Below are 25,541 nucleotides of genomic sequence, written 5' to 3' on the forward strand. Positions count from 1 at the left end.
AATAGGGTCTCCTAAAAAAAATTCATAGTGAGGTCTTCATACCATCTAATGCTAGTGATGCTACAATATTTTTCTGTTCTTTCAGGGAAAAAAAAAAGATAAAGTTGTTTAATCGGGCTAGGTTAATCTTCATTTTCTTCACTAGAATTACAACCTGGTATATATATATAGAAGAGAGCACAAGCTTTGGAATCACAAGACCTTGGTTCATATCCTCTTCTTAAAACACCTGGCTTCCTTTGAAACTCAATTCAAGTGCCACCTTCTCAATGAGGTCTTTCCTCATCTGCATGGTGCCCCCCTCCCAAACTGCAAAATGGATGAAGTCTTTCCTGATACCCCAGCCCCCAATCTCTTAACCCCAAGTTGTATTTGCTTGATAGACAGAGAGATGATAGACATGATAGATACTTTCTTAAGGAAGAGTGTCAAAAGGCACTCACTGGTTGTGGTGAGCCATGAATGGCATCTGGATAAATGAAACTGACTACGGCTTAACAGGCATGAAATGATTGGTTACACACTCAGCAGACATTTCAGAATCAGCTGTCGGTGTGTAGTCAGAACACTGACTGCTTAAAGAGAAGGTCAAGGCAAATACCAACTTAAAACAAAGAGGAAAGAACTCTCTCACGAGGATGATTAAAGCTGCTCCAAACCAATCTGTTTAAATACACTATTGAATCAGAAAAATGGACAAACATCAACTGATATTCCCGTCAAATGCCATTTCTTAGAGAAATTTATCTAATTCACAACCATCTAGAATAGTTTAGTAGGTCTGTGGACAAATTTCCAGGGGGCCGTGAACTTTAATGAGAAAAAATTACATTTTTGTTTTCACTAATCTCTAACTGAAATTTTGCATTTTCTTCAATTATGCATATAGGAAGTCAATGATTATTATATGGAATCCATGGGCTTCCCCAGACTGCCAAAGGGCTCTATGACACACAAAGGCTAAAACCCCTTGATTAAAAAAACTTTAAAAATTGCCTCAATCAGCAAATAATCTTGCTCACAGTATCACAGAAACTCAGAAGGAGCTTCAGAGGTCATCTAGTCTAGGAGTCCTTATCTTTTTTTGTGTCATGGACCCTCTTTGGTAGTCTGGTGAAGTCTGTGGGACCCCTTCTCTGAATAGGGAAGGGGGAAAGAATGCATTTATTAAGCACCTGCTGTATGCCAGGCATTATGCTAAGCATTTTACAAATATTATCCCATTTGATCACTTGTTCTTAAATGAAAAAAATAAAATAAGAATTTAAAAAAAAAACCCAATTGTGTGAAAGTTGATGGACCCCAGGTTAAGAACCCTGGATTTAGTCCAACCCATATCTAAACTGGAATCCACTCCAAAACATTCCCTCTCTCTATCATCTAGCTTTTGCTCAAATACCTCCATTGATGGGGAACCTACTACCAATGTGGAATGGAGAAAACCAAGCCATTTCCCAGCTCATAAATATTCAGTGCTTTCCCATTACCTTTAGAGTATAACAAAGATTTCTCAGTCCATAATTCTAAGCCCTCTACCATCCTGTTCCAACTGATTTTCTGGGCTTATTTCATTCTACTTTCCTTCACGAATGTTATATTCTGACCAAACTGGACTATCAGCAGTTCCCTTGAACTCTATACTTCATCTCTCACCTCCTCACATTTTGTACAGGCCATTCCCTAAAGCTTGGAATGCATTCCTTCCTCATCACCACCAAGCGGAACCTCTGTCTTACAAGGCTCAGTGCAAGAGTCCACCTCATTCATAAAGCTTTCCTTGATCACCTCTCCCCTCCTTAGTTGCTGGTGTATCCTTCTGCAATCTCCATTCATCTTGTCTGTGTACTTATTTGTGCAGATACTATAGAGCCTCTTTCCCCACCGCACCCCCACCCCCACCAACAGAATGTAAACTCTTGAAGGCAAGGATTGTTTGGTATGTCATCGTATCTGCTATGACTACTTAACACAGTGCTTTGCACATAGTAAGTTCTTAATAAACATCTGTTGCTTGCCTGCCACTATTTTTATAACAACTATTTTCATTAGCAATGACAGGACTACCACATAGGGACTGCATCTGAGGTATCACAAGAAAGCAGGAGAGATATTCAAAATGATGGTAGTCCAGAAGAATGGTTGGGTCTAGAAAAAAAAAGAAAAAAATCATCTAGAGGAAATCCATACGGGAAGCTATACCACTTTGACGGCTCTAGGGATCCACTATAGAGCTATCTCAAAGGAGAAAAGATTTCACTGGAATGGAAAATTTTAATATTAGCAACTGAGGAAAAAATAGAAAGAACTCAAATTTCTGTATAGCATTTTAAGGCTTACAAAGTAGTTCCTCCACAAAAACTCTGCAAAATATTACAAAGAATATGCTCCAAGTGAAGCTCAGAAAGATGTAGGGACTATCTTATGGTCACATGACCAGTAAATGACCTTAAGAACCTATGATAATAGGTTCTGTAATTATATGTCACAAACTTGCATAATTTAAGGTAGGCAAGGAAGATGTCTTGTCTAAGGAGTATTCAAGGTTGGATTTTATTCTATAATCAAAAGATTTCTGACAACTAAATAGTGGTAGACCCAGTTGGACCCTATTCTCTTTCCTGTTCCTGTGACTGTAAAGGTATGGTCTCTAATAGAGACTGGAAAAACCTGACCCATTCACTTTTTATGTTTTCATCAACAACATCCTTAATGCTTGCACAGACTATTTCCACAAAGCTCTGTAGACAATATAGGCTCTCGAAGAGTGGCAGTATATGAACCCAGGATTCCTTGATTCTGAGTCTAACACTAAGACAGCCAAATACTGGGAGGATGACCTCAAATCTCTTCCAGCTTTAGTTCTATGACCCCATGATCCACTTGTTTCCCCAGGGAACTAAAATTCCTGAGAGATAATACTAGAAAAAAAATTACCTAATTTGTAGCACTGCACTCACCATTATTTAAAATTTTAACGTATCTTTATGTGTATTATCATAGAATACTAGGTGTTTTTTAAAAGCCATTTAATACACTTTTAGACTTTTATAGTACATCGATGGCTAAAGAAAACTGCAGATCCTAATGTCACTAGATAGAAACTGAATAATTAATAAGTGACAGGAAAGAGCTCTGAAAACCTAGAGGGGCTACGCAGATATGGAAACCAGTGCCCCAAAACTCAACAACTAGGTAATAAAAAAAACCACCACAAAACACTAAAAATCTGCAGAGCCAGAAAGATGCCTGTCTATTCTTTCTACAGAAGAGAGCTCATAAGCATTGCTCACAAAGCATGTTGTCAACATATACAAAGGCGGCTTCTTAACATAGGCAATATTAGCTACTTTCAAGGTTGGGAAGGTGCTGGCAGTTCGGGTGACTAGAGAACCATTAATGGGATACAAAGTTTTAGCTTCTGGGTGACAGCTACCAGTCTGCCCCAGGCTCACTGTGATTGAAGAAGGCAGAGGGTCCCACTGGTGGAGTTACTTGGTAACCAATGGGAAATGAGCAGACAGGTGCCCGTAACATACAATCTCCTTTCTATTCGGTAACAATTGCTACTTGACTGCCACTGGCATGCCAGAGGCCCAAGAGGGAATTAGGACTGAGGTATTCTCACCACTCCAAAGAATTCCAAACCAGGGTTCAGGCACAGGAATGAATAAACTACCTCCAGGCAAGACCCTATCTGCTTGGTGAATGATGACTTTGGTATCCACCTATTTTGACACAGAATTTTTAAACAGTGACTTTTTTATTTCTAAAATGTACATATGGGACCTGTCTATGTTACACACAGTTTGGGCAGGTACATACTCACCACTAATCTCTTCCCTTCCTGTTTCCTACCAATAAGAACTTAAAAAAATAATACTCAGAATAATAAAATAATGAAATAAGGAACCTGACACAAACACCAGTAAGTGATTTGCCCAGGGTCACATAGCTGGTAAGTGTCTGAAGCCGACTTGAACTCAAGTCTTCCTAAATCCAGGCCAATGCTCTATCCACTGCACCACCTAGCTGTTACATAAATGCTAGCTAGCATCATTATTATGATGATTATTTATTATTACTACTTCTATCCTGTGAATGGGAGAGATACCATAGAACCGGAGATGGAGATAGGTAAGCAATGTCAGATTTCAAAGAAGAAAAAAAAAAAAGAAGACAGTGAGGTCTTCAAACAAAAGGCCAGTGAGCTTGATGACAATTTCTGGCACCGTTCCAGAAGGCTTTGTTAAAGTGGTAGTTTGTGAGAACTCAGAAAGGGAGGCAGGGATCATTCTAAGTCAGCATGGGTTCATTAAGGACAAGTCGATGCCAGACTAATCACATTTCCTCGGTGGATGGGTTACGAGCCTGGCAGATCAAAGCACCGTTGTGCACACTCTCTGATATACCTGGATATCGACAAAGTTTCTCATGCTTCCCCACGGACGAAACAGGTAGGTTAGGTAGGTGGATTCGGAGCTGAGTGAATGACCAGATGGGAAGAATGGTGATTAAACGGATCAATGTCACTTTAGAGGGAAGCCTCTAGTGGAGTGGGCCCCCCCAGAGATCTATTCTCGGTCCTTTGGCCTTAAACATTTTTGTTAATGACTTAGAGAAAGGTATAGATGACATGGTTAGCTAAAGTTAGAAATGAAAGCTAGCTCGGAGGGATAGAGAACCCACTGAGTGACAGAATTGGGATTCAGAAAGATCTTAAAAGGCTAGAAACCGGGGACCAAATGTAATAAGATGAAATCTAATAGGGATAAATGTTAAAAAAAAAAATCCTTGAACTTGGGTTCAAAAAATCAACCCCACAGCATGGGAGAGATGTGACTAGACAACAGTTCCTGTAAAAAGGACCTCACAAGGTTAGTGAACTGAAGATGTCAGATGATGACAACCAAAAAAGTGAATGTAATTTTAGGCCACAATAACAAGAGTATAGTCATACAGGGCAAGAGCAGTAATTTTCCTTAAGTGCAGAGCTGACCATGTGACTTCTCTACTCCACCAACTCCAGGGGGCTATTGCCTCTAGGATAAGAGACAAATTTCTCTGTTTAACTTTTTAAGCCTTTCCCTGTCTTTCCAAACTCTCTGGACGTGATGTTCCCTCCCCCACTGTCATCCAGCCAAACTGGCTTCCCACACCATACTCATCTCCCATCTCTGGACCTCTGCAATGGCCATCCCTCATGCCTGGAATGTATTCCTTAACATCACCTCACAAAGGCCCTATCTTCCTTTAAGATTATTGTTATTACGTATAACCTTTATAAAATTGCTTACCTTATCAATGAGGTGGGAAGGGAAGAAGGGAGAGAATCTGGAACTCAAAATTTTAAAAATGAGTGTTAAAAGTTTTGTTTATATGTGATTGGGGAAAAATAAAATACTAAATAACTTAAAAAGTAAAATCATCAGGACATGAAAAAAAAAAACAGAAAAAAGATTGTTGCTGTTCCGTCGTTTTTCAGTCATGTCTGACTCTGTGACCCCATTTGGGGTTCTTTCTTGGCAAAGGCATAGGAGTAGTTTGCCATTTCCTTCTCTAGCTCATTTCATAGCTGAGGAAACTAAGTCAAACACGGTGAAGTGACTTGCCCAGGGCCACAAAGCTAGTAAGTGGCTGAGGCCATATTTGTACTTATGAGGATGAATCTTCCTGATTCCTGAAATGAAGACACAGACAGCTACAATGGAAAACATGGTGGGTTTGGAATCAGCTGTTGTTTTTGTTGTTCAGTCATGTCTGACTCTGTGACCCCATTTGGGGTTTTCTTGGCAAAGATACCGGAGTGGTTTGCCATTTGCTGCTCCAGCTCATTTGTGCCACCCAGCTGCACTTCCTTTAAGATATGTTTTGCATGTCATCACACATATAAATGACATTACATTCCTTGCCTTCTCAATGGGTCGGGGAGGAACTGGAGGGAAGAAGAGAATTTGGAACGCAAAATTCAAAAACAAAAAAAGAACGTTAAAAAAAATTAAATTTAAAAAAGATGCAGTTCAAGTATCTTCTCCCTAATGCCATTCCACACATACTACTAGTAGCCTCTCTCCAAAACTCCCTTGTATTTAACTACTTTCTATATATTTTATTTTCTATTGTCTTACTGTTTCCTTTCTTATTTTACCTTTTCTATTCACTTTATGTTTATGTTGAATATACTTAGACACATACTTGTTTTCTCTCCCACTAGAATGTTAAGTTCCTCAAGCCTATGGATTGCTTCAGTCTTTGTGTTCAGTCTTCAGTACTTGTATTCCCAAACATATTGCCCGCACGTAGTAGGTACTTAATAAATCCTCAATAGCTGACCAATAGACCCACTGTGCCCTGCCCTAGTTAGACCATGACTGGAGTACTCTGCGAGTCACATTGGCAAGCTGGAAAACATCAAAGGGAGGGTGATTGCTGAGGGCAAGGAGACTCAAAGTCAGCCATCAGAAGGATGGCTGGAAGAGGCAGAGATGTTTAAATTGAAGAAGAGAAGACTGTAGGGACAGGATAACTAATTTCATTCATCTTGGCAGTCTGTCAAGTACAATAAGGATTACACTTGTTCTTGGCCTCGGAGGATGGAATTAGGAGCAATGACTAGAAGGAAGTGAAGGAGGAGATGGCTACAATGCAAAACATGGTGGGTTTGGAATCAGCTGTTGTTTTTGTTGTTCAGTCATGTCCAACTCTTTGTGACCCCATTTGGGGTTTTCTTGGCAAAGATACTGGAGTGGTTTGCCATTTGCTTCTCCAGCTCCTCTGACAGAGGAGGAAACTGAGGCAAAGAGAGTTAAATGACTTGCTCAGAGTCACACAGCTAGTAAATGTTTGAGGCCAGATCTGAACTAAGGTCTTCCTGGTCTGGTGCTCTATCCACTGTGCCACCTCAAATTCCAGGTGAACCACTAACACCTGAGTGACCTCAGGCAAGTCACTTCACTTTTCTGCACAGCAGGTTCCTCATTTGTGAAAGGGGTGGAAGGGACTCTACAAAAGAGGGGTTCCTCATTTATAAAATAAGAGTTCAATGGACTCTAAGGCCCCATAATCCTATAAACTTGTATGAGCCTTCAATGGCTCTCTGTTACCCACTAAAAAAAGGTCCAAACTCTAACCTGGCATTCAAGGCCTTCTACAATGTGATAGCTCCTTACTGATTTCATATTGCTCACCCACATCCTACCCAGCTTTCCCTGTGGTGGAAGGTGACCAGTTCAATCCCAGAGAGGCCAGGAGGCAGAAGAGTCCCCCCAGATAGTGACAGTGCGGTATACCATTATGGAGCAGCACAAGATACCAGCACACGACACATAATAGCAATTCTCCTGCTCCACATCCTCCCCGGCCCCTGTCTGTTATTTTTCCTCCGCGGCTGGCTTTTAAGGCTCCCCATCCAACAGCAGTGCCCTGGCCAGGAGGCTGCCTTGCCCCTTTTCTCAGCATTTCCAGTGGTACTGAAGTAAACGAAGGAGTCAGAGAGAACTTTCCTCCATCATTTCTGAGCATCTGTGTGGCTAGGGTTCTCTGCAGGCAAACTCTATTAGTGTCCCTGGCTCTGTGTGCACAGCATTAGTCAGTCAGTCAGTCAATGAAATTTACCGAGTGTTGCGGACAGCGGAGCCCTGGATACAGGTGCCCTCCTGTCCCTCCATCTGCTGGACCTCTGTGGCACTGGAAGGGTAATGGGATCAACAGATTCAAGCATTTTAATAGGATTTTCCCTCCCTAGCCATGGATAGCTAAAAAGGGAGAGAGAGATTCCTGAGCAGCTCTCCTATTTAACAACAGATCTGAGGTGAAATGCACTTGTCACAGAGATCGGGTCATGTTCCATACCGTAAGGGTATTTGGTGTCCAGTTTACTCTCGGCCGCCCTGCTCCAAGGAAGCAAGTCATCACTGCACCCGTTGGGCATCCCGTTGTACCCAATTCCAACAATTTTGTTTTCTGCATTGACGATGCAAGCCCCAACCTAAGCAAGGGGAAAAAAAAAACCACAACCCAAATGGTTTCAGTTCAATTTGAGAACCAGACTTAGAGTCAGGAAGATCTATGTTCAAATCCTACCTCTGTGTCACCTGAGGCAATCCCTTAAGCTCTTTAAGCCTTGGTTTCCTCATTCATGAAGTGGGGATATCTATGGTAGGGACCTCAAAGAGTAGTTCATGATGCAGTTTGCAAATGTCCAAGTGCGATACTAATGTTTGCTATTAGGGTTATTGTTACTACTTCATAAAGGTGCTGTGAGAAACAAACCTAGCCTGACAAGGGCTCTTGAAAAATATTAGCGCTGAAGTAACAACAGTAACTCACAAAAATTTTAAAAATACTAACAAGTTATTTACATAAATGTATATAATATATAAATGTATATTTGATTATATATATAAATATATATTTACTGACATATTATATGTATAAATATATATTGGATTATATAATAAGTGTATATTTATATAGATATACTATATAATATATAATAGCTATATATTATGTAAGTTATTTATATAGTAAATATGCCAGGCACGGTACTAAGTACTTTACAGTTATCTCATTTGATCCTTGCAACAACCCCAGGAGGTAGGTGCAATTACCACCCCCATTTTACAGAGGAGGAAACTGAGGCAGGGTTAAATGACTTGCCAAGGTCACATAGCTAGTAAGTGCATGAGGCTGGATTGGAACAGTCTTCCTGACTCCAGACATAGCGTTCTATCCGCCGTGACAAAGATAAGCCATGGTGCTAGACACTGAAGGAATTCAGAGAGGAGTAAAGCATGCTTTCTACCCTCAAGGAGTTTACGATTCAGTACAATAGTAAGACAGTTAATGATGCTGAAAGGCATCGTAGTATAGACCTGGCCTCAGAGTCAAAAAAACCTGGATCCCAGTCCCGCCTTGGGCCTTGCTAAGAAACTGCATAAGAAACAGAAAGTACTGTGATAGTCCACAAGAGAGATCACTTGATTTATCATTACTATTATAAGAAGAAAAATTTAATGAAACCAGAAATACAATTAACTCCAATGCCACTGAAGTGGAAGACATCACACGGTGCCCTACCTTATTAGAATGAGATTTTTTATTATTGTCTGTATCTTTATCTATAACCCCCAGTCCCTAGCACAGGGCCTCACACATAGCAGGTGCTTAATAAATGCTTCTTGATTGATTGATTATCCATTCCTCAATCCTGCCCCAACAACCCACCACAGTCTTTCCACAAATTCCTGCTGCAATGAGGCAGTTAACTGAAGAACCTAACAATGTACTCGGGCAGCCAACTGTAAGAGAAGAAATAAAACTGTGAACACGGAGACGGCAGATTTATCCTAAATCTTAAAACTAATGGTTAGTCTCCTAAGTTTTCCCTTTTTGGCCATTAATGCATTTATGTGCATCTCTGTGAGTGGGAGTGAATTACACTCTGCGAAACAGTCTTACCTGGGAATTTGGATCCTTGCTCCTCTGGGCAGATAAAAAGGCCACGGCCATGAAGTACTCGGGCCATTCCAAATAGTCATCCCGTTTTTTACACGTTGTTTCACTGTGGCTCGAGCTGCAGGGACAACAAAAGCAATACAGTAATGGAGGAGGAGGAGGAAGAGAAGGAAGAAGAGGAGGAGGAGGGAGAGGAGAAGGGGAGGGGGAAGAAAAAGAAATTTAAAAGCCCAGCATCTGAGAAAAGCAAACAAGTTGTTTTGATCGACAGCCCCGGTTAGGTGGTGCCATAGAGGGTACAGCCAGGCTTGCAGTCAGGAATATTCCTCTTCCTGAGTTCAAATCTGGCCTCAGACACTTAGTAGCTGTGTGATCCTGGGCAAGTCACTTAACCCCAATTGCCCTGCCTTCCCCCTGCAAAAAAAAAATTAATAATAATATTATTATACCACTTTTGCAAGACTTATATGATCTAAGGCACTTTGAAGAATATATATTGCTACAGGAAATGAAGTGATTATTATATTATTAATAACAAAATTAAGAGCTTCCTTTATAGCACAGAGCCTGGCACCCCAGTGAGGATTTGATAAATGTTTGTTGACTGATACTAGTATGAACTATAAATGAGCTAAAGCTCATGAAAAGGGACCAAGAACGTCAGCTCATGGAAGGTCATCTAGGAAAAGAGGCAAGGCCTCAACAGAACCATCTGTGCTCCGGTCTCCGGCTGGGCAGAGAAGTCATGCAGAAACCACAGAGATTCCGTCTAGGAGGGGGAGGGACTTCCTAAAGCTTTGCTTGAGGGCCAATCCCACCTCTCACATTTATTCCCCAGGGTGATCCCAGGCAAGTGGCTGAAGCTCTGAGTCTCAGTTTTCCTCGGCTGTATAGAGGGAATGACTGCTGCGGCAGCTACTTGGCAGGACCGTTCTGGGGCTGAAATGAGGTTATGTAAAGCGCTTTGCAAACAGTGCCCAGCCAAGCAAGGGCGCTTAAAAATATCAGCAGGGGAAACAGAGACTCCTCCTGCAGAGGCCGAGGCCCATTTTCCAACAGAACAGAAACTGGGAGTTATTTTGTCTGTCTCTGTACCCCAGCACTTAGCATAGTACACGGCACACAGCAGGCACTTAATAATTGCTTGTTTTTTGGACTGATTTTCCATGCACTAAAAGAGGGGTGCCATCCACCATCAATCCTCTCCCCAGAAACCTTCATCTAGGCTAGTTAGTAATACTGAAAATTAACTTGAACTGGGGCAGAAATTCAGATCAGGGATTCCCAAAGGGCCAATCTTTCTTCTTTTTATCCTTTAGCAGGCAATCTACCAATGTTATACATTGTTTCTCTATCTCTCGATATGACGGTGGAATAATAGATAGTGTGCTGGGCTTTAGAATAAGGATCTGTGTTCAAATCCTGCCTTGGCCTTTCAGCAGTCTTGTGGCCCCGGGCAAGTCCCTGACCCTCGGTTTCCTCATCTGTAAAACGGGAATGCCCGCAACTCCTTACGGGTTTTGTTCGGAGGATCCAAGGGGATCACACAGGAAAAGCACTTTGCGAATTCTGACGCCGCCAAATGCATGCGAGCGATTATTATGAAGCTGGCTGTCAGGCTCCTATGATCACTGCTGTTGACACGGTAATGATTGCTATTATTTTTATTACTATGGGAGTCTGAGGCAGCGGACCTCAAAGCTGGGTTTTAATTAATCCGGCCATTCTAGGGTGCCTTCCAGGTCCACACCCCCTTCCTCCTCATTTCCAGCGTGTTCCACCGGGCGGGTCCGCACACTCCAGTGTAGAACACTCCTGAGGCCCCCAGAGTCCGGCACCCTCCTCCGCAGGGCGCTTGGAAGTGAACTTGACTATGGCAATGACGCCCCAGGAGGGCCCGCACCCAGCGCGGGGCCGCTCCCAGCTGCGCCAGCCCAAGTGCGGGGGCCAGGTGCGTGGGGGCGCGGGGCGGGGGAGCGAAGGAGGGGGGAGGAGTATGAGGAAGGAGGAGAGGGGAAGAAGAGGAGGAAAGAGAAGGAAGTGCGGGAAGAAAGAGAGGAGGAGAAACGGAGAAGAGGAGGAAAGAGGAGGAGGAGGGAGGAGGAGAGAGAGGAAGGAGAAGGAGGAGAGCGGAGCGTACCCTCCGAGCTGGTCCCCGCTCATCTCGCCGTAGCAGCAGCAGCAGCCGCCTTCCCGCCTCCACGCGCTGCCAACAAGAGCGGGAAGAGGAGGGGCCGGGGGCGGGGCCGGGGGCGGGGCCTGCGCGCACGAAGCCCCAGTCCCTGCGCGCGCCGCCGCCCTGGAGGGAGGGGAGCCCGGGCACGCCCCGCCGCCCGCTGCGTTCCTGAGCGGTCCTCCACATGTGCTCCCTCCGCCCTCTGCCCGCCTCCATCTTCCCGCGCCGAGCAGCCACCTGGGCTCGCAAACTTGCGCCATCGTCTCTCCAGTGTCTCCAATGTCTCTGCTCGTCTCTAACCTTGCCCTAAGCTTTGGGCTTTATGCAAAGGGGGCGGGGAGTGGGGGGGGGGAGCGCTTTGTTCCACCTCCGAGCAAAATAAAAAGGGAGGGGGGCCCAAAGTTGTGGGTGGAGACGGAGCGCGAGCTTGTGTGGCCCCCTCGGCTGAAGTGCCAGCCTCCTGGGTGGCGCTTTCGCGCCCTGTTCGTTTGCAGGGGCGCCCTCCGGCTCCCACGAGCCCGGGGTTCTGCGCGCGCTAGGCAGAACACGCGCCTTCCGAGCCATTGCGCCCCCTGCGGCTCGGTCTCTGGCCTTCCTCCTTTCCAACTCCGCTCTTTTCAGCGTTGAGACTTTTTAAGTGAGATTCCGGATTTCTAGAGTGCCGCTCATTTGATGGAGGAACGTCGTGTTGTGATCTTTTTCTAAAAGACTGTATTTTGCGTGATACCAAGCCAGTTTTTGCTCCTCCCCCCGTGGCTAAAAGAAAACCACAATGGCTGCTGAGTGCAAATTAAGAGATAGTGGTCCAGTGAGTAGAGCACTGGCCCTGGAGTCAGGAGGACCTGAGTTCAAATCCATCCTCAGACACTTGATACACTTACTATGGACCTTGGACAAGTCACTTAACTTCAGTTGCCCTGCCTTCCCCCTCTCTCCAAAAAAAATAAAAATAAAAAAGATAGTAATGCAGCTTCAGGCTTGGGGGATAACTACAAAAAATGGGCCCAGAAGTCCAAAGATGTGGGCTAGCGTTTGATACTTGATATTATTAGCGTCCTGAATGGTCCTTTGCATGTCATAGGGAAATAACATTTGCTTCTTGGAGATTTGGTTACGGTCCCTATTTGTCACCTATTAGCCATGTGACCTTGGTCAATTAATTAACCTCTCCAAGCTTTTCTTCATCTCTAAAATAAAAGGGTTGCATTTTACTTAAAAAAAAAAAAAACAAGAAATAAGTCTAAGAAGTGAAGAAAGAAAAATAGGTTCAGAGAAACTTGAAACATCAACTGATATAGAATGAAATGAACATAATCAGGAAAACTGCCCAATGACCAGAACATTATTAAAAGAAAATAACTGTATAATGTAATAATAAAAAAAAAAGGAAGAAATAACTCCAAGTAGGACACTTAGAAGTTGGTTCCCAAGCCAGGATGACCTTAATTCTATTTAACTCTCTGGATCTCAGTTTCCTAATCTGTAAAATGAGATTGGACTAGATGACCATCTAGCTCTAAATCTACTATCCTGTGAAGCTTTGTGACCCACACCCCTGGTCTCAAAACACCTACTCATCTAATAATTGCCCCACTAAATCTGGATATTGGATTAATCTATAGAGGGTTCACGTCCCCTATTACCCCAAAAGCTCCATATGGATGAGTGTCTTAGCAAGGTTTATTATTCCCCCGGTGCCTAGCACCAAGCTTTGCACAGAGTAAGGGCTTAATAAATGTCTGCCAAGTCGAATTAAATTGAACATTGGCATAGGCACAATAAAAAGACAAAAGAATTCCTTTCCCTCATGTGCCAGGTGAGTGCACTGTCAGCAATCAATAAGTAATAAATACTGTAATAATCATGAGTCCTGATCTGTGCATCACACATGTGAGCTACTAATCCAAACAAAAGCTTGTTAACTATATTAATTTAGTCCAACGGAGGAGGAATGATGGGAACGAGCAGTTGGCTGCTATCTCATTTCTCACAGCAGCAGACACATCATTCTTTCTCTCCATGGTCCAGCCTATGGATTCAGTAATTAAATTATATACTGCTTTTGATAGATGCTGGGAAAGCAAAAGGAAAAGGGCTTGTTTAAATATAGATTTTATTCTTTATTCCTTTGACCAGGGGTGCCTCAAGGCCACATGTGGGCCTCTAGGTCCTCAAGTGTGGCCCTTTGACTGAATCCAAACTTCACAGAACAAATACCCTTAATAAAAGGATTTGTTCTGTAAAACTTGGACTTGGTCAAAAGGCTGCACTCAAGGACCTTGAAGGCCATGGGTTCCCCACTCCTGACCTTGATAAAACTTGGGCTCAAATGAAAAATTGCATAGGCAAATTTCATTATTTTCCAAGCCAACTACGAGCTCCCTTACACAATGTCTACTTTTACATGCCATTGCAAACAACATGTATTGTGAAAAATGTTGAATTCTTAGCCTCCTCATTCATTCTCCAAACTTCCAAACTTCCATTGAAGTCTTATCTTCATTGCTTTTCTGCCAACCAAACCAGATACCTTGATAACATCACTAATTCCCAGAATTGTAACTAGGAACTCAGAAGCCTGGGGCAGTTTAAATTGAATTGGGGTGGAGTTCATCCAAGGCAGGATTTCTTAATGTTTTTGTGTGTGGTCAACTCCTTTGGCCATCTGGTGAAGCTTATATAAGGACTCCTTTTCAGAATAATTTTTTTAAGTGCATAAAATTCATAGGATTTCAAAGAAATATCAATGATACGAAATGCAACGATAAAATGGACTCCAGTTTGAGAACGCTGATCTAAGAAATGACCACTCTGGTGTGTGGCAGAGATGGGTTAGACACATGTCACAGGACTTGAGAAGGTTAAGAAGAGGTCAGGATGTTCAGAAAGGACTGGTTTTGGGATAAAGATAAAGGCTATCAGATAAGTGTTGATCCTGTTTGGGGGAATGTAAAGAGACTGGAAGGTTTCTAGATGAAGACAAGAAGGGTCTGGATAGGATGGGGTTCAGTTCAATGACCAGACTTGGTTGTTGAATGATAGTGAAAGGAGAGTCTAAAAGTGATACTGGTAACTGTTATGGTAATTAAGGTGGGACTTTTTTACTGTTTTCTCTTTAGGAACACTGAGGTAATCAAGTGCCTTTGATGAGTCTGGCCTTTGTTTTTTGATTGAATCAAGAGTCTTTGACCTGCTTAAGAAACAAAAAAGCCTAGTTCACATAGGTTTGAGTCACATAGTTGTGATGCCCTTTGACCCTGAACAGGCTATATAAACTCAGAGGTTAGCGTTTCGTTTGGGGCTCTCACTCACTGGAAGAGTGTCATGTGATTTGACCAGACAAGACTCTGGGTAGCCATTAAGGAGCCCCCTGGCTTTGAAAACCCAGATGTTGGTGCCTCTCTTTCTGGTAACTAGGTAATCCTTTGGTCAGACAGCTAGGGGCCTGTCTGTTGATAATTCTGTGTTTGCTCTGTTTATATTGTCTCTTTTTGTAATTTCAGTTTGTATTTGCTCTGAAGCTCAGGGTCCTGGCTTTTCCCCCAGAACTAAGTGAGTGATACATGTATGTTTGATTAAAGTGAGGTTGTTAACACCTTAAAGTTGCTTTCCTTAGAAAAGCAGATCGAAGAACCAGTGCTAGCAGCTTTCCTATGTGCTGGTGTTGTTGGTTTTACACAGCCACAGTAGCGGCAAGCAGCATTGTTGTTACAGTAACCAAGGAAAGTGCCTTGGGTGACAGAAGAAGCAGCTGACCTTGGAGAGGGTATCAATCGATCATAAATCTAGAGCTGGAAGAGATGTCAAAGGCCTTCCAGTTTAAATCTTTCACCTTACAGATGAGGAAATCCAGTATTTTGAGGTTAAGTAATTTTCCCAGGATCACAAGTCTCTGAGGTGGGATTTGAACCCACCTTTTCTTTTTTTTTAACTAATTAATTTATTTTTAGTTTTCTACATTCATTTTTATAAGATTTTGGGTTCCCTCCTCTCCCTAAGGCAGCATGCAATCTGGTAACAGGCTATACATGTGCAAGAATATTAAACATATTTCCACATTGGTCACGTTGTAAAAGAATGAGAAGAAAAAGGAAAAACCATAAGAAAGAAAAAAAAGAGAGGAAATAGTAAGCTTTGATCTGCATTCAGACTCCACAGTTCTTTCTCTCAATGTGGATAGCATTTTTCATCTCAAGTCTTTTGCACTTGTCTTGGATCATCGCGTTGCTGAGAAGTGCTAAGTCTATCAAAGTTGGGCATTGCACAATGTTACTGTGTGCAATGTTCTCCTGTGAATAGGCCCTTTCTGACTCCATACTACAGCATGCTGCCTCAAAGTATATGGTATCTTCAGGGAAAAAAAAAAAAAAGGTGTCATTGATCTCCAGAAGATGGAAAGAATAGGAGAGGAAGATATCTAAGATGGTAGATTTAGAACTGGAAAGGATTTTATTTTAGAAATGAGGAACCCAAGACCCTAGAAAACTGAAGTTATTTATTCAAGATCACATTATGGGTGACAGTCCTGAGATTCAAATTCAGGTCCCATGATTCAAAAATCCATCTCTGCATCGCCACACAGAAGGGGAAGGTGTTAGAGAGCATAGTGGAAAGGGAGGGCCAACGAGGACAGGCACCCAGGGGGGCTAAGACTAAATTAACTTTTAGAGGGAAGGGGCACCCAGAACACCCGTAATAGTATCAGGACACCTGGGTGGGGCTGGTTTCCATGCTAAGCTGTATGTTCGAAGCAGGTCCATCCTAGAGTGAGGGAATGGCCCTAGGAGACCAGCCAGAAACACCTAAGGGCTAATAGCCCAGGTATCTGGGCAAGATCAAGCCGGCCTCCTTATTCTCCCCTTTGATCACCATATACACAAATATGTTGTTCAGTCATTTTTCAGTTGTGCCCAGCTCTTCGTGACCCTATTTGGGGTTTTCTTGGCAAAGATTCTGGAGTGGTTTGCCATTTCCTTCTCCTGCTCAATTGACAGATGAGGAAACTGAGGCAAACAGGGTTAAGTGACTTGCCCAGGGTCACACAGCTAGTAAGTGTTGAAGGCTAGATTTGAACTCAGAAAGGTGAATATTCTTGATTCCAGATCTGGCATTCTATCCACTGCACCACCTAACTTTTAATAAAGTCAAACTTTCACTCCGAAAATAGTGTTACCATTCTCTTGTTGCAAACACACGCATTGCTCACCAAGAGCAAACTTTTAAAAAAAATTCCCAATGTATCCCTTCCCTTTCCAAGAGAGCCATCCCCTATAACAAAGAATAAAGGAGAGAAAAATGAAATAGTCCATCAAAACTAAACCAATACAAATGAAAAACTCCGATGTCAGAGGCAGTGTTCCATACCCATAGTCCTCTATCTCTGCCAAGAAGGTTATATGTGACAATAAATGAAACCTTTCGGGGAAATACCTTGAGCCAAGGCCACTTGTGTTAGGGAACACCGATGAGGCTGGCCTGGCTACAGTAGAATGTGTATAAGGAAGACAGAGCCTGACACATGGTAGGCAATCAACAAATACTTGTTGATTGATTGAGGGGTTTTGTGGTAGCTAGAGGTTGCTTAAATGTAAAATGATTTACCAATGAGCTTGGTTCAATGTAACTAATAAATACTGTTTCTGATAGATCTGATCACTAAACAATACTGAGTGATCCTGTTTTATTTTATTTTAATACTCCTAATAAATTGTATCTTTTTCACTTGGACCCTTAATTCCACCCTGGCTCCATCTTTCTGCATCCTGATAACGCTGTGCAATGTATTAACTGTCCCTCCTGGCTTTGTTTTATTTGCAAATGAGCTAAGCATTCCTTCTGGTGGCACCGTGGATAGAGAGCCAGATTTGAAGTCAGGAAGTTCAGATATGGCTTCAGACACTTACTAGCTGTGCGACCCTGGGCAAGTCACTTAACCTGTTTGCCTCAGCTCCTCATCGGTAAAATGAGCAGGAGGACACGTCAAACCACCCCAGTATCTTTGCCAAGAAAACCCCAAATGGGGTCACAAAGAGCTGGACACAACTGAAACAAGTGAACAACAACAAGCATTCCATCTTAACTTCATCTGATTATTACTTGTTGATAAAGGACTGAACAAAATAAGGTGGAGGAGAAAACCCTGAAGCTCATCACTAAAAGCCTCCCTACATAGAAGCCTCCCAACACAGACCCTAGGGAATAATTTAACCAATCTAACTATAATATCAAACAGCTCATATTTTTTCATTTGTCCACAAGAATGTCATGAGAGACTGTCAAATACCTTGTTGAAAAGCAAGTGTACGAGGCCTACAGCATTTCCTTGATCCACCAGTCATTGTCAGAAAAGGAAATGAGGAAATTTTGCCATTAATATTTTACATTTTTTGTTGGGCAAAATGACATATCCTTACAGAGAGAAGATAGATGGCTGTGCCATTGGAAAACATCCTCTGATTCTATGATATATGTTTGGTGCCAATTTAACTTTTTAAAAGCACATTATGATAAGAAGTACTCTGCAAATACAAGCTGTTTTTAATAAAATACTTGATTTTCACAATTTTCTATTGACTAGCATAGTATAAACCAGCTGATAGAAGTAATAACTATATCCATGACCAGACTGTAAATTTCTGAGCGAAAGGATACTATCTTCTTTTTCCTCTTTAGTGCTATGCACCTAGCTGGAGCTGAGTGAATATTTCTTCTTAGGTTGATTCATTAGTAGTCATCATGTCTATGCAAAAACAAAATATGAATCTACCATCCTTAATGACATCTTAATTCAGGGACCTACTGTGACAATAACGTTGCTGGCAGCTGTTGTGGAAGTGAAAGACCAACGCAAGAGCTACAGAAAAGCTGCTAGCACAGGTTCTTTGATCTGCCTTTCTAAGGAAAGCAACTTTAAGGGGTTAACAATCTCAGTTTAATAAAACATACACATATCATTCACTTAGTTCAGGGGAAACAGCCAGCATCCCCAACTTCAGAGCAAATACAAACAGAAATTACAAAAAGAGACCATATAAACAGAGCAAACACACACAGTTGTCAACAGACAGGCCTGTAGCTGCCTGACCAAAGAACTACATAGTTACCAGAGAGAGAGAGGCACCAACGTCTGGGCTTTCAAAAGCCGGGGCAGGTGGGGGGTGGGGCGGGGAGCGGCCTCCAGCAGGTACCCAGAGTCTTGTCTGGTCAAATCACATGATACTCTCCCAAACAAAACACTAACTTCTGAATTTATATACCCTGTCTAGGGTCAAAGGGCATCACAATCATTTGACTCAAAACCATGTGACTCTTCTTCAGGCGTCACAACCATGTGATTCAAACCTACGTGAACTAGGCTTTCTTGTTTCTTAAGCAGGTCAAAGGCTCTTGATTGAATCAAAGAAACAAGGGCCAGACTCATCAAAGGCACTTGATTACCTCAGTGCTGCAAAAGAGAAAACAGTAAAAAAAAAAAAAAAAAAAAGTCCCACCTTAATTACCTTTACACCTACCAATTCTCTTTAGTTCAGAAGCAGCCAATTTTTTAACTTCTATTTTCAAAAGTTTTGAATTCATATTCTAGGTCCAAAGGGCTTTCTTTACCCTTGCCAAGTCCCAGTTATTACTTTGAAACACAAATCAACCTTGGTCTAAGCAGAGCCACTTAGCCCAAGTGCGTATTAGCACATCTATTTATGCTTGGCCTCGACAGAGTTGTATGTCCAAGGTTTTGTTTTAAGCTAATAGAATCTCACTGTCTCCATTTACTATTGCAACCACAGAGCTACAGAAATTCCTTGTTCCTAGTCAGTACATATCAAACAGTTGCAAATTATTAAGAGTTAACATTCTTTTTTTTTTTAATAACTATGCAACTTGACCTAAGGGCACAGTGATAATAGATCTGGCCTTTATGCAGTGCCTTAAGGTTCACAAAGTATTACTTTACATATGTTATTTCAGGTTGTCTTCACATCATCATCATCATCATCATCATCACTCCCATTTTACAGAAGAGGAAGCTAAGGCTGAGATGGATTAAATGACTTCCTTAGGGGTGACATAGCTATTGAATGTGAGACAAGATTGAAACTCAGATCTTCTTGACTCCAATTTCAACATTCTATCCCACTGTGCCACCTAGCAGCCTCTGTTATAATAGCTAATAATAACCAGGATTTATCAAGGACTTTAGTGTTTGAAAAATTCATTATATTATTATATTATATGTAATATGGTAATATATACATATAGTATATATTACTTAATACAGTAATTAATATAATACTATATGTTGTAATAATATTATATTACATTATCTCATTTGATCCTCACAACAATATTATGAGGTAGATGTTCTTTATCCCTATTTTATATATGAAGAAACTGAGCCTGCAGAGATTAAGTGATTTGTCCCATTGTCACACAGCTAGTAAGGAGTCTAATAGGAATGTACTGGTAAATGTTTAACAACTGGCTCTCTGAAAAATAAGTGACAGGGAGGGAAGAAAAAAAAGAGAAGTGTACATGATAACTTTATTATAATTTAAAAGAAATAGCAAGTTGTACATAATGGATTTGCAGTTTCATGTGTAATCATCTTTTTTTGTTATACTGTTATAGAAATGCTTGTTTTATTCCATAAATTAAAAATAAAATAAATAATTTTTAAAAGAAAGAAATGTAAGCTTGGCACACTTTTAAGCTTAATATGTATTTTCTCCATCACTTTGTCAAGTATGGACCAGTAGTGTCAAACTCCCTGTGGGCTGACTTAGAAAACCACATATTAACATTATCTATATTTTATTGTATTTGTTTTGTTAAACATTTTCCAGTTACATTTTAATCTAGTTGAGTATGTACTGTCTAGGGTTACAGGCAGCATTCTGTGTTCGATACCTCTGGTCTGGACAATCAACAAAATGATAAATCCAGGCTACAGCTTTTGCACAGATTTCTGGGATGTACGTGCCCACATTGGAAATTTAACAGTTGGTTTGAGCTCCAGCACATCCTTTATTCTACACCACCTAATACAGGGTCTAGGCAGTTCCCTAAGCATATGGGGCTGGTGATTGAAATCATGAGGGGAGAAAAAGCTTTCTAGGGAAAGAGGGCATGGCTTAAATAAGGAATAGACAGGACAGGTCAAGCTAGAGTCCTCAAAGAATCAAGAGCACGGGACAAACGGCGGGAAAGGGGGTCATGACAGTAAGTCCAAAACCAAACTGGAGAATCAGTGTATGGTGAATAGACAATGACAAGAAACACTTGACACATTTCTCAAAAAAAAACTAGACATTTCATTATTTTATAGTGGCTGTCATCCTTGCGGGCTGGAACATTTACTTTTTTTGTAATCTATTTTTCATTTTCAATATTCAGAATTCCATAAGATTTTGAGTTTTAAATTTTCTTCCCCTCTCTTCCCCTCTCCGTAAGACAGAATGCAATCTGACATAGGCTCTACATATACATTCATATTAAACATATTTTCACATTTGTCATGATGTAAAGAAGAATTAGAACCAATGGGAAGAACCGTGAGAAAGAAGAAACAAAAGAAAGAAGAGTAAAGAGTATGCTTCCATCTGCATTCAGACTCCAGAATTCTTTCTCTGGATGTGGCCAGCAGTTTCCATCATGATGAGTCTTTTGGAGTTGTCTTGGATTCTTGCATTGCTGAGAAGAGTTAAGTCTATCAAAGTCAGTCATTGCACAGTATGGCTGTTACTGCGTACAATGTTCTCCTGGTTCTGCTCATTTCACTTAGCATCAATTCATATGTCTTTCCGGTTTTTCTGAAGTCTGCCTGCTCATCCTTTCCTATAGCACAATAGTATTCCATTACATTCATCTACCACAACTTGTTCAACCATTCCCCAAATGGATGGACATCCCTTCAGTTTCCAATTCTTTGCCACCACAAAAAGAACTGCTATGAGTATTTTAGTACATGTGGATCATTTTCCTGTTTTTATTATCTCTTTGGGATACAGACCTAGAAGTGGTATTGCTGAGTCAAAGGGTATGCACAGTTTTATAGCCCTTTGGGCATAGTTTCAAATTGCTCTCCAGAATGTTTGGATCAATGGAACATTTACTTTTTAAGTGCAAAGGAGAGCCTAGTTATGTTGGCCAAGATGTCTGGCAAACCATTTTCGTGGAAACTGGAAAGGGGTCTGAATGACGTTGGAGTCAGAAGAAACCTGGGTTAGAACCCTTCTCTGCTTCACCAGCTGAGCTTCCTCAATGATAAAATGGGGATACTGATACCTGGAGCATCTATCTCACCTCAAAGTCTTCTGTGACAATCTGAATGAGTGAATGCACAACTTGAATGAATGAATGAATGGAAAAACATTACTAGGTGCTTCAAAGCACTGTTCTAATGCAAATAGAAATACAAATAGAAAAGTGGAGACAGTCCCTTATCTCAAGGAACTCATATTTTAATGGTTTCTAGAACACAACCAGTGTAAGAGGTTTTCAGCTGCAAATCAGATGAGAAAGTCCTTAGGGATTCTTCTTCATCATAGTTAAGTGGCTTACCCAGGGGTTCCTCAGGTAGTGTCTAAGACTGGACTTGAACTCAGGTCCTCCTACTCCAGGGCCAGCACTCTATCCACTGTGCCACCTCACTGCCATAGTTTTTACTGTTAAAAGTCATATCTGTTTCTAATGTTGTACCATTCGACATGGTCAAGGGATTTGACTTTCTCCCGCACCTGCAGAAGTGCTTGCTAGGTTATCATCTCCCATAGAGGTGGCTCCCTTGGGATGATGGTGACGACATCTGGGCTGGAAGAAGCTGTGGGGACATTGCCATTTCTGGGGCTCTTGGACTCACCTACCCATCAGTAGTAGTTGGTCAGTCTTTGTTTGATGTTAGTGGTGGTGAGGAAGGTGGGCCCCCTGTCCATAAGGGTTGCTTCCTTCAATACTGGCTCTGTAAAAGTAGGGTGGTGTTCTAGAGGATGCTGCTATTCCCAGAGCTCTCAAATTTAAGATCTTGGGCTATCTCCATCAGTGTCTGAAGGGAGGTGTTGATTGTGGTTTCTGAAAATTCGTAAGACTGTGGAAGGACCCTTACAAGTCATCTACTTCAAACCCCTCATTTCGCAGATAAGGCAGTTGGGGCTCAGAAGAGTTAAATTACACGTCGAAGGTCACACAGGCAGTAAGTAGCTGAGTCAGGTTTTGAATTCAAGTCTTCTGGGTTCAGGTCTAAAACCAGTATACTTTTCACTACATTATAGTGCTTCTCATGTCATTTTGAATACAATATTTACTTTATTGCCAACTTTTCAGGAGAGTCTGCTGCATAAAGAAAGGCCAGCCTATGTATGTATAAACAAAAGCTGGTTCATCTTTTGGTCGTAGAATTAGGGAATGGCACTTTTAAAAATCCCTGCCTTGTTTTGTATCTACCTCTTTGTTCTTCCCCTCAGCAAATCTATCAAGATTTGATCATTAAGACATTACTGCTTGTAAGACTGAGTTTCAAATGTGGAAATTAGAAGAAAGCTTTGTCAGAAGCATACTGTCATCACCCTGAATTCTTCTCCATGCCAAGAAATGGCCCAGTTGGCTTTGTAAATTTTTGCTCTACAGATCTGAACTTGTAGCCTTTTTCATCCATGACTCTGATTGACTCTCATGGAAATTACACATGTAGGATCAAACCTAAAAGAAAAAAAAATTTGTGTAAAGTGTGAATCTAAAGAAAAAAACGGGCAATTTTCTTGTGCCATTTTCTATTTCCGTGTAAGTTACTGCGTGCCAATCATTCTTCCTTTTTAAAATTCAGATTTGTCAAGCAGCGTGTAAGCTTTCAATGTCGTACAAGAAAAGATAATGCCTCATGTGGAACAGTCACTCATGTTGGTTCCATGAAAGTGCCTACCCAATGTGAATTTATCAGATTGCTGGTTTTATAGAAATATTAACTATCTCATTAAATTAAAAACTCTACTATGGGGTCATTGAGGAATCTACTGAAGGATAATCAACAAAGTATTAAAGTTCTAGATAGGGTGCTCTTTATTGACATACAGAATCACTAGTCATTTTGTGGAGTGTATTTTAACTGATTTAGCAAGGTGACTGCCCAAGAAATCACTATAAATGAAAGCAGCTGTTAAATTGCATTTGTGTGCTAACAGCTATCATAACCTGCTTGACGTGTGCTGCAGGCCATCAACTAACTGGTGAGCTCCTGGTGCTGATTTCTGGTATGTAACATAAAGAATAAAAAAAAACAAACATTTTCGTTGCAGTGTGTGTTTAAGGGCAGTAACCTACTATAATTGCCATTAAGTTGAAAATGAATATAGGTGTCATTGATATCCAGGAGCTCCCTCTCCCCCAAAGGAGCCCTGGCTCTGGGGTCATCCTGGGGGTGGGTCTGGCTCTAAAAATCAGAGCTCATGCCTTTTTTCATATTCTTTGGCTTAATATGTCCCCATCGAGTTTTCCAGGAAAAGATCCTTTTTTTAAAAAAAATTAATAGTATTTTTTTTCTAATTACATGTAAAGACATTTGACATGCACTTTTTTGAAAGATTTTGAGTTCCAGATTTTTCTCCTTCCTCCCCCTTCCCCAAGACGACAAGCAATCTCATATAGGTTATACACGTGCAATCATGTAAAACATATTTCCACGTTAGTCATATTGTAAAAGAAGAAACAGAACAAAAGTGAAAAAACGTGAAAAAAGTGATAATAGTATGCTTTAATCTGCATTCATACTCTGAAGTTCTTTCTCTGAATGTGGATAACATTTTCCTTCGTGAATCTTTTGGAATTGTCTTGAAACATTGTACTGCTGAGAAGAGCTAGGTTAATCATAGTTCATCATCTCACAATGTTACTGCTACTGTGTACAGTGTTCTCCTGGTTCTGCTCATTTTACTCGGCATCAGTGCATTTAAGTCTTCCCACGTTTTCCTGAAATCTGCCTGCTCATCATTTCTCATAGAATAATAGTATTCCATTACATTCATATTCCACAACTTGTTCAGCCATTTCCCATTTGGTGGGTATCCCCTCAATTTCCAATTCTTTGCCACCAAAAGAAGAACTGCTGTAAATATTTTGTACATGTTGGTCCTTTTCCCTTTTTTATGATCTCTTCGGGATACAGCGGTATTGCTGGATCAAAGGGTATGCACAGTTTGATTGCCCTTTGGGCATAGTCCGGGAAAACATCCTTAAATGAGTTTCAGGTTTGCCTTATGTCTGAGATTCTCCCAAAAAGGGATTAACAGAGCCCCATCTGGAAAGACTACACAGTGTACAAAGTGGTAGCCATCAAGTACAGGACAGCCATTTATTTCCTCTAACACAAAAGGAAGGCTTAAAACCAAAAGACACATAAGCCTCCACTGACAAATACATAAAACATGAAACAGTAACTCATAATAAAAAACTCACAGGAAACCATAAACAGACACGAAAAACAAATTATGCACTCAAAGGACTTATAGAAGCCCATTTTCTCCACTATCCTCTCCCAGGTAAAGGTTCAAAGGAAACTTATGAGATTGTGAAACGGATTTCATTTTCTCCTCAATCCACACTGTCCAAGTAGCAACCCCGTACGTTCTGGCCTGCCAGGTATTCATGGCTCATCCTCCTCAAGGTAGTCATCTTCTCCAAGAAATATGGACCTAAAGTAAACATCTCCTAATAGGCAACAAGCCCCCAGACTTTGCAATCACTTCAAACCTCTTGAGCTCACATCAAACTTGGTAAGCTGAGGAACAGCCGTTTCAGGATTGTTGTTGGGTCACCCATGCTCAGGGAGAAAAAAAGAAACACAAAGCAGAAAAGGAAGCTAGGAACTTGATGAAGGATTGAAGACAAGCAGATACCCCCACTGCCATGACAGAGATCCAACAAAGAATTC

The 25,541-nt window shown here is 41.4% G+C and overlaps 1 protein-coding gene across 1 annotated transcript in view; it reads right to left on the reverse strand.

Annotated features, from left to right (window-relative positions):
* DCTD (dCMP deaminase) overlaps positions 1 to 11,672 on the reverse strand; it is a 39,616-nt gene extending 27,944 nt beyond the window's left edge. Inside the window, exons 1-3 of the mRNA XM_036762498.1 lie at positions 11,594 to 11,672; positions 9,457 to 9,571; positions 7,849 to 7,984 (exon numbers count right to left, since the gene is read on the reverse strand). Of these exons, the coding sequence (XP_036618393.1) occupies positions 7,849 to 7,984; positions 9,457 to 9,571; positions 11,594 to 11,616 (274 nt within the window). The 5' untranslated portion in view covers positions 11,617 to 11,672. The remainder of the gene's footprint in view (positions 1 to 7,848; positions 7,985 to 9,456; positions 9,572 to 11,593) is intronic.
* Positions 11,673 to 25,541: the final 13,869 nt, after the last annotated feature.

This window comes from Trichosurus vulpecula, chromosome 6 (assembly GCF_011100635.1).
Source record: "Trichosurus vulpecula isolate mTriVul1 chromosome 6, mTriVul1.pri, whole genome shotgun sequence".
In the NCBI taxonomy this organism is placed as follows: domain Eukaryota; kingdom Metazoa; phylum Chordata; class Mammalia; order Diprotodontia; family Phalangeridae; genus Trichosurus; species Trichosurus vulpecula.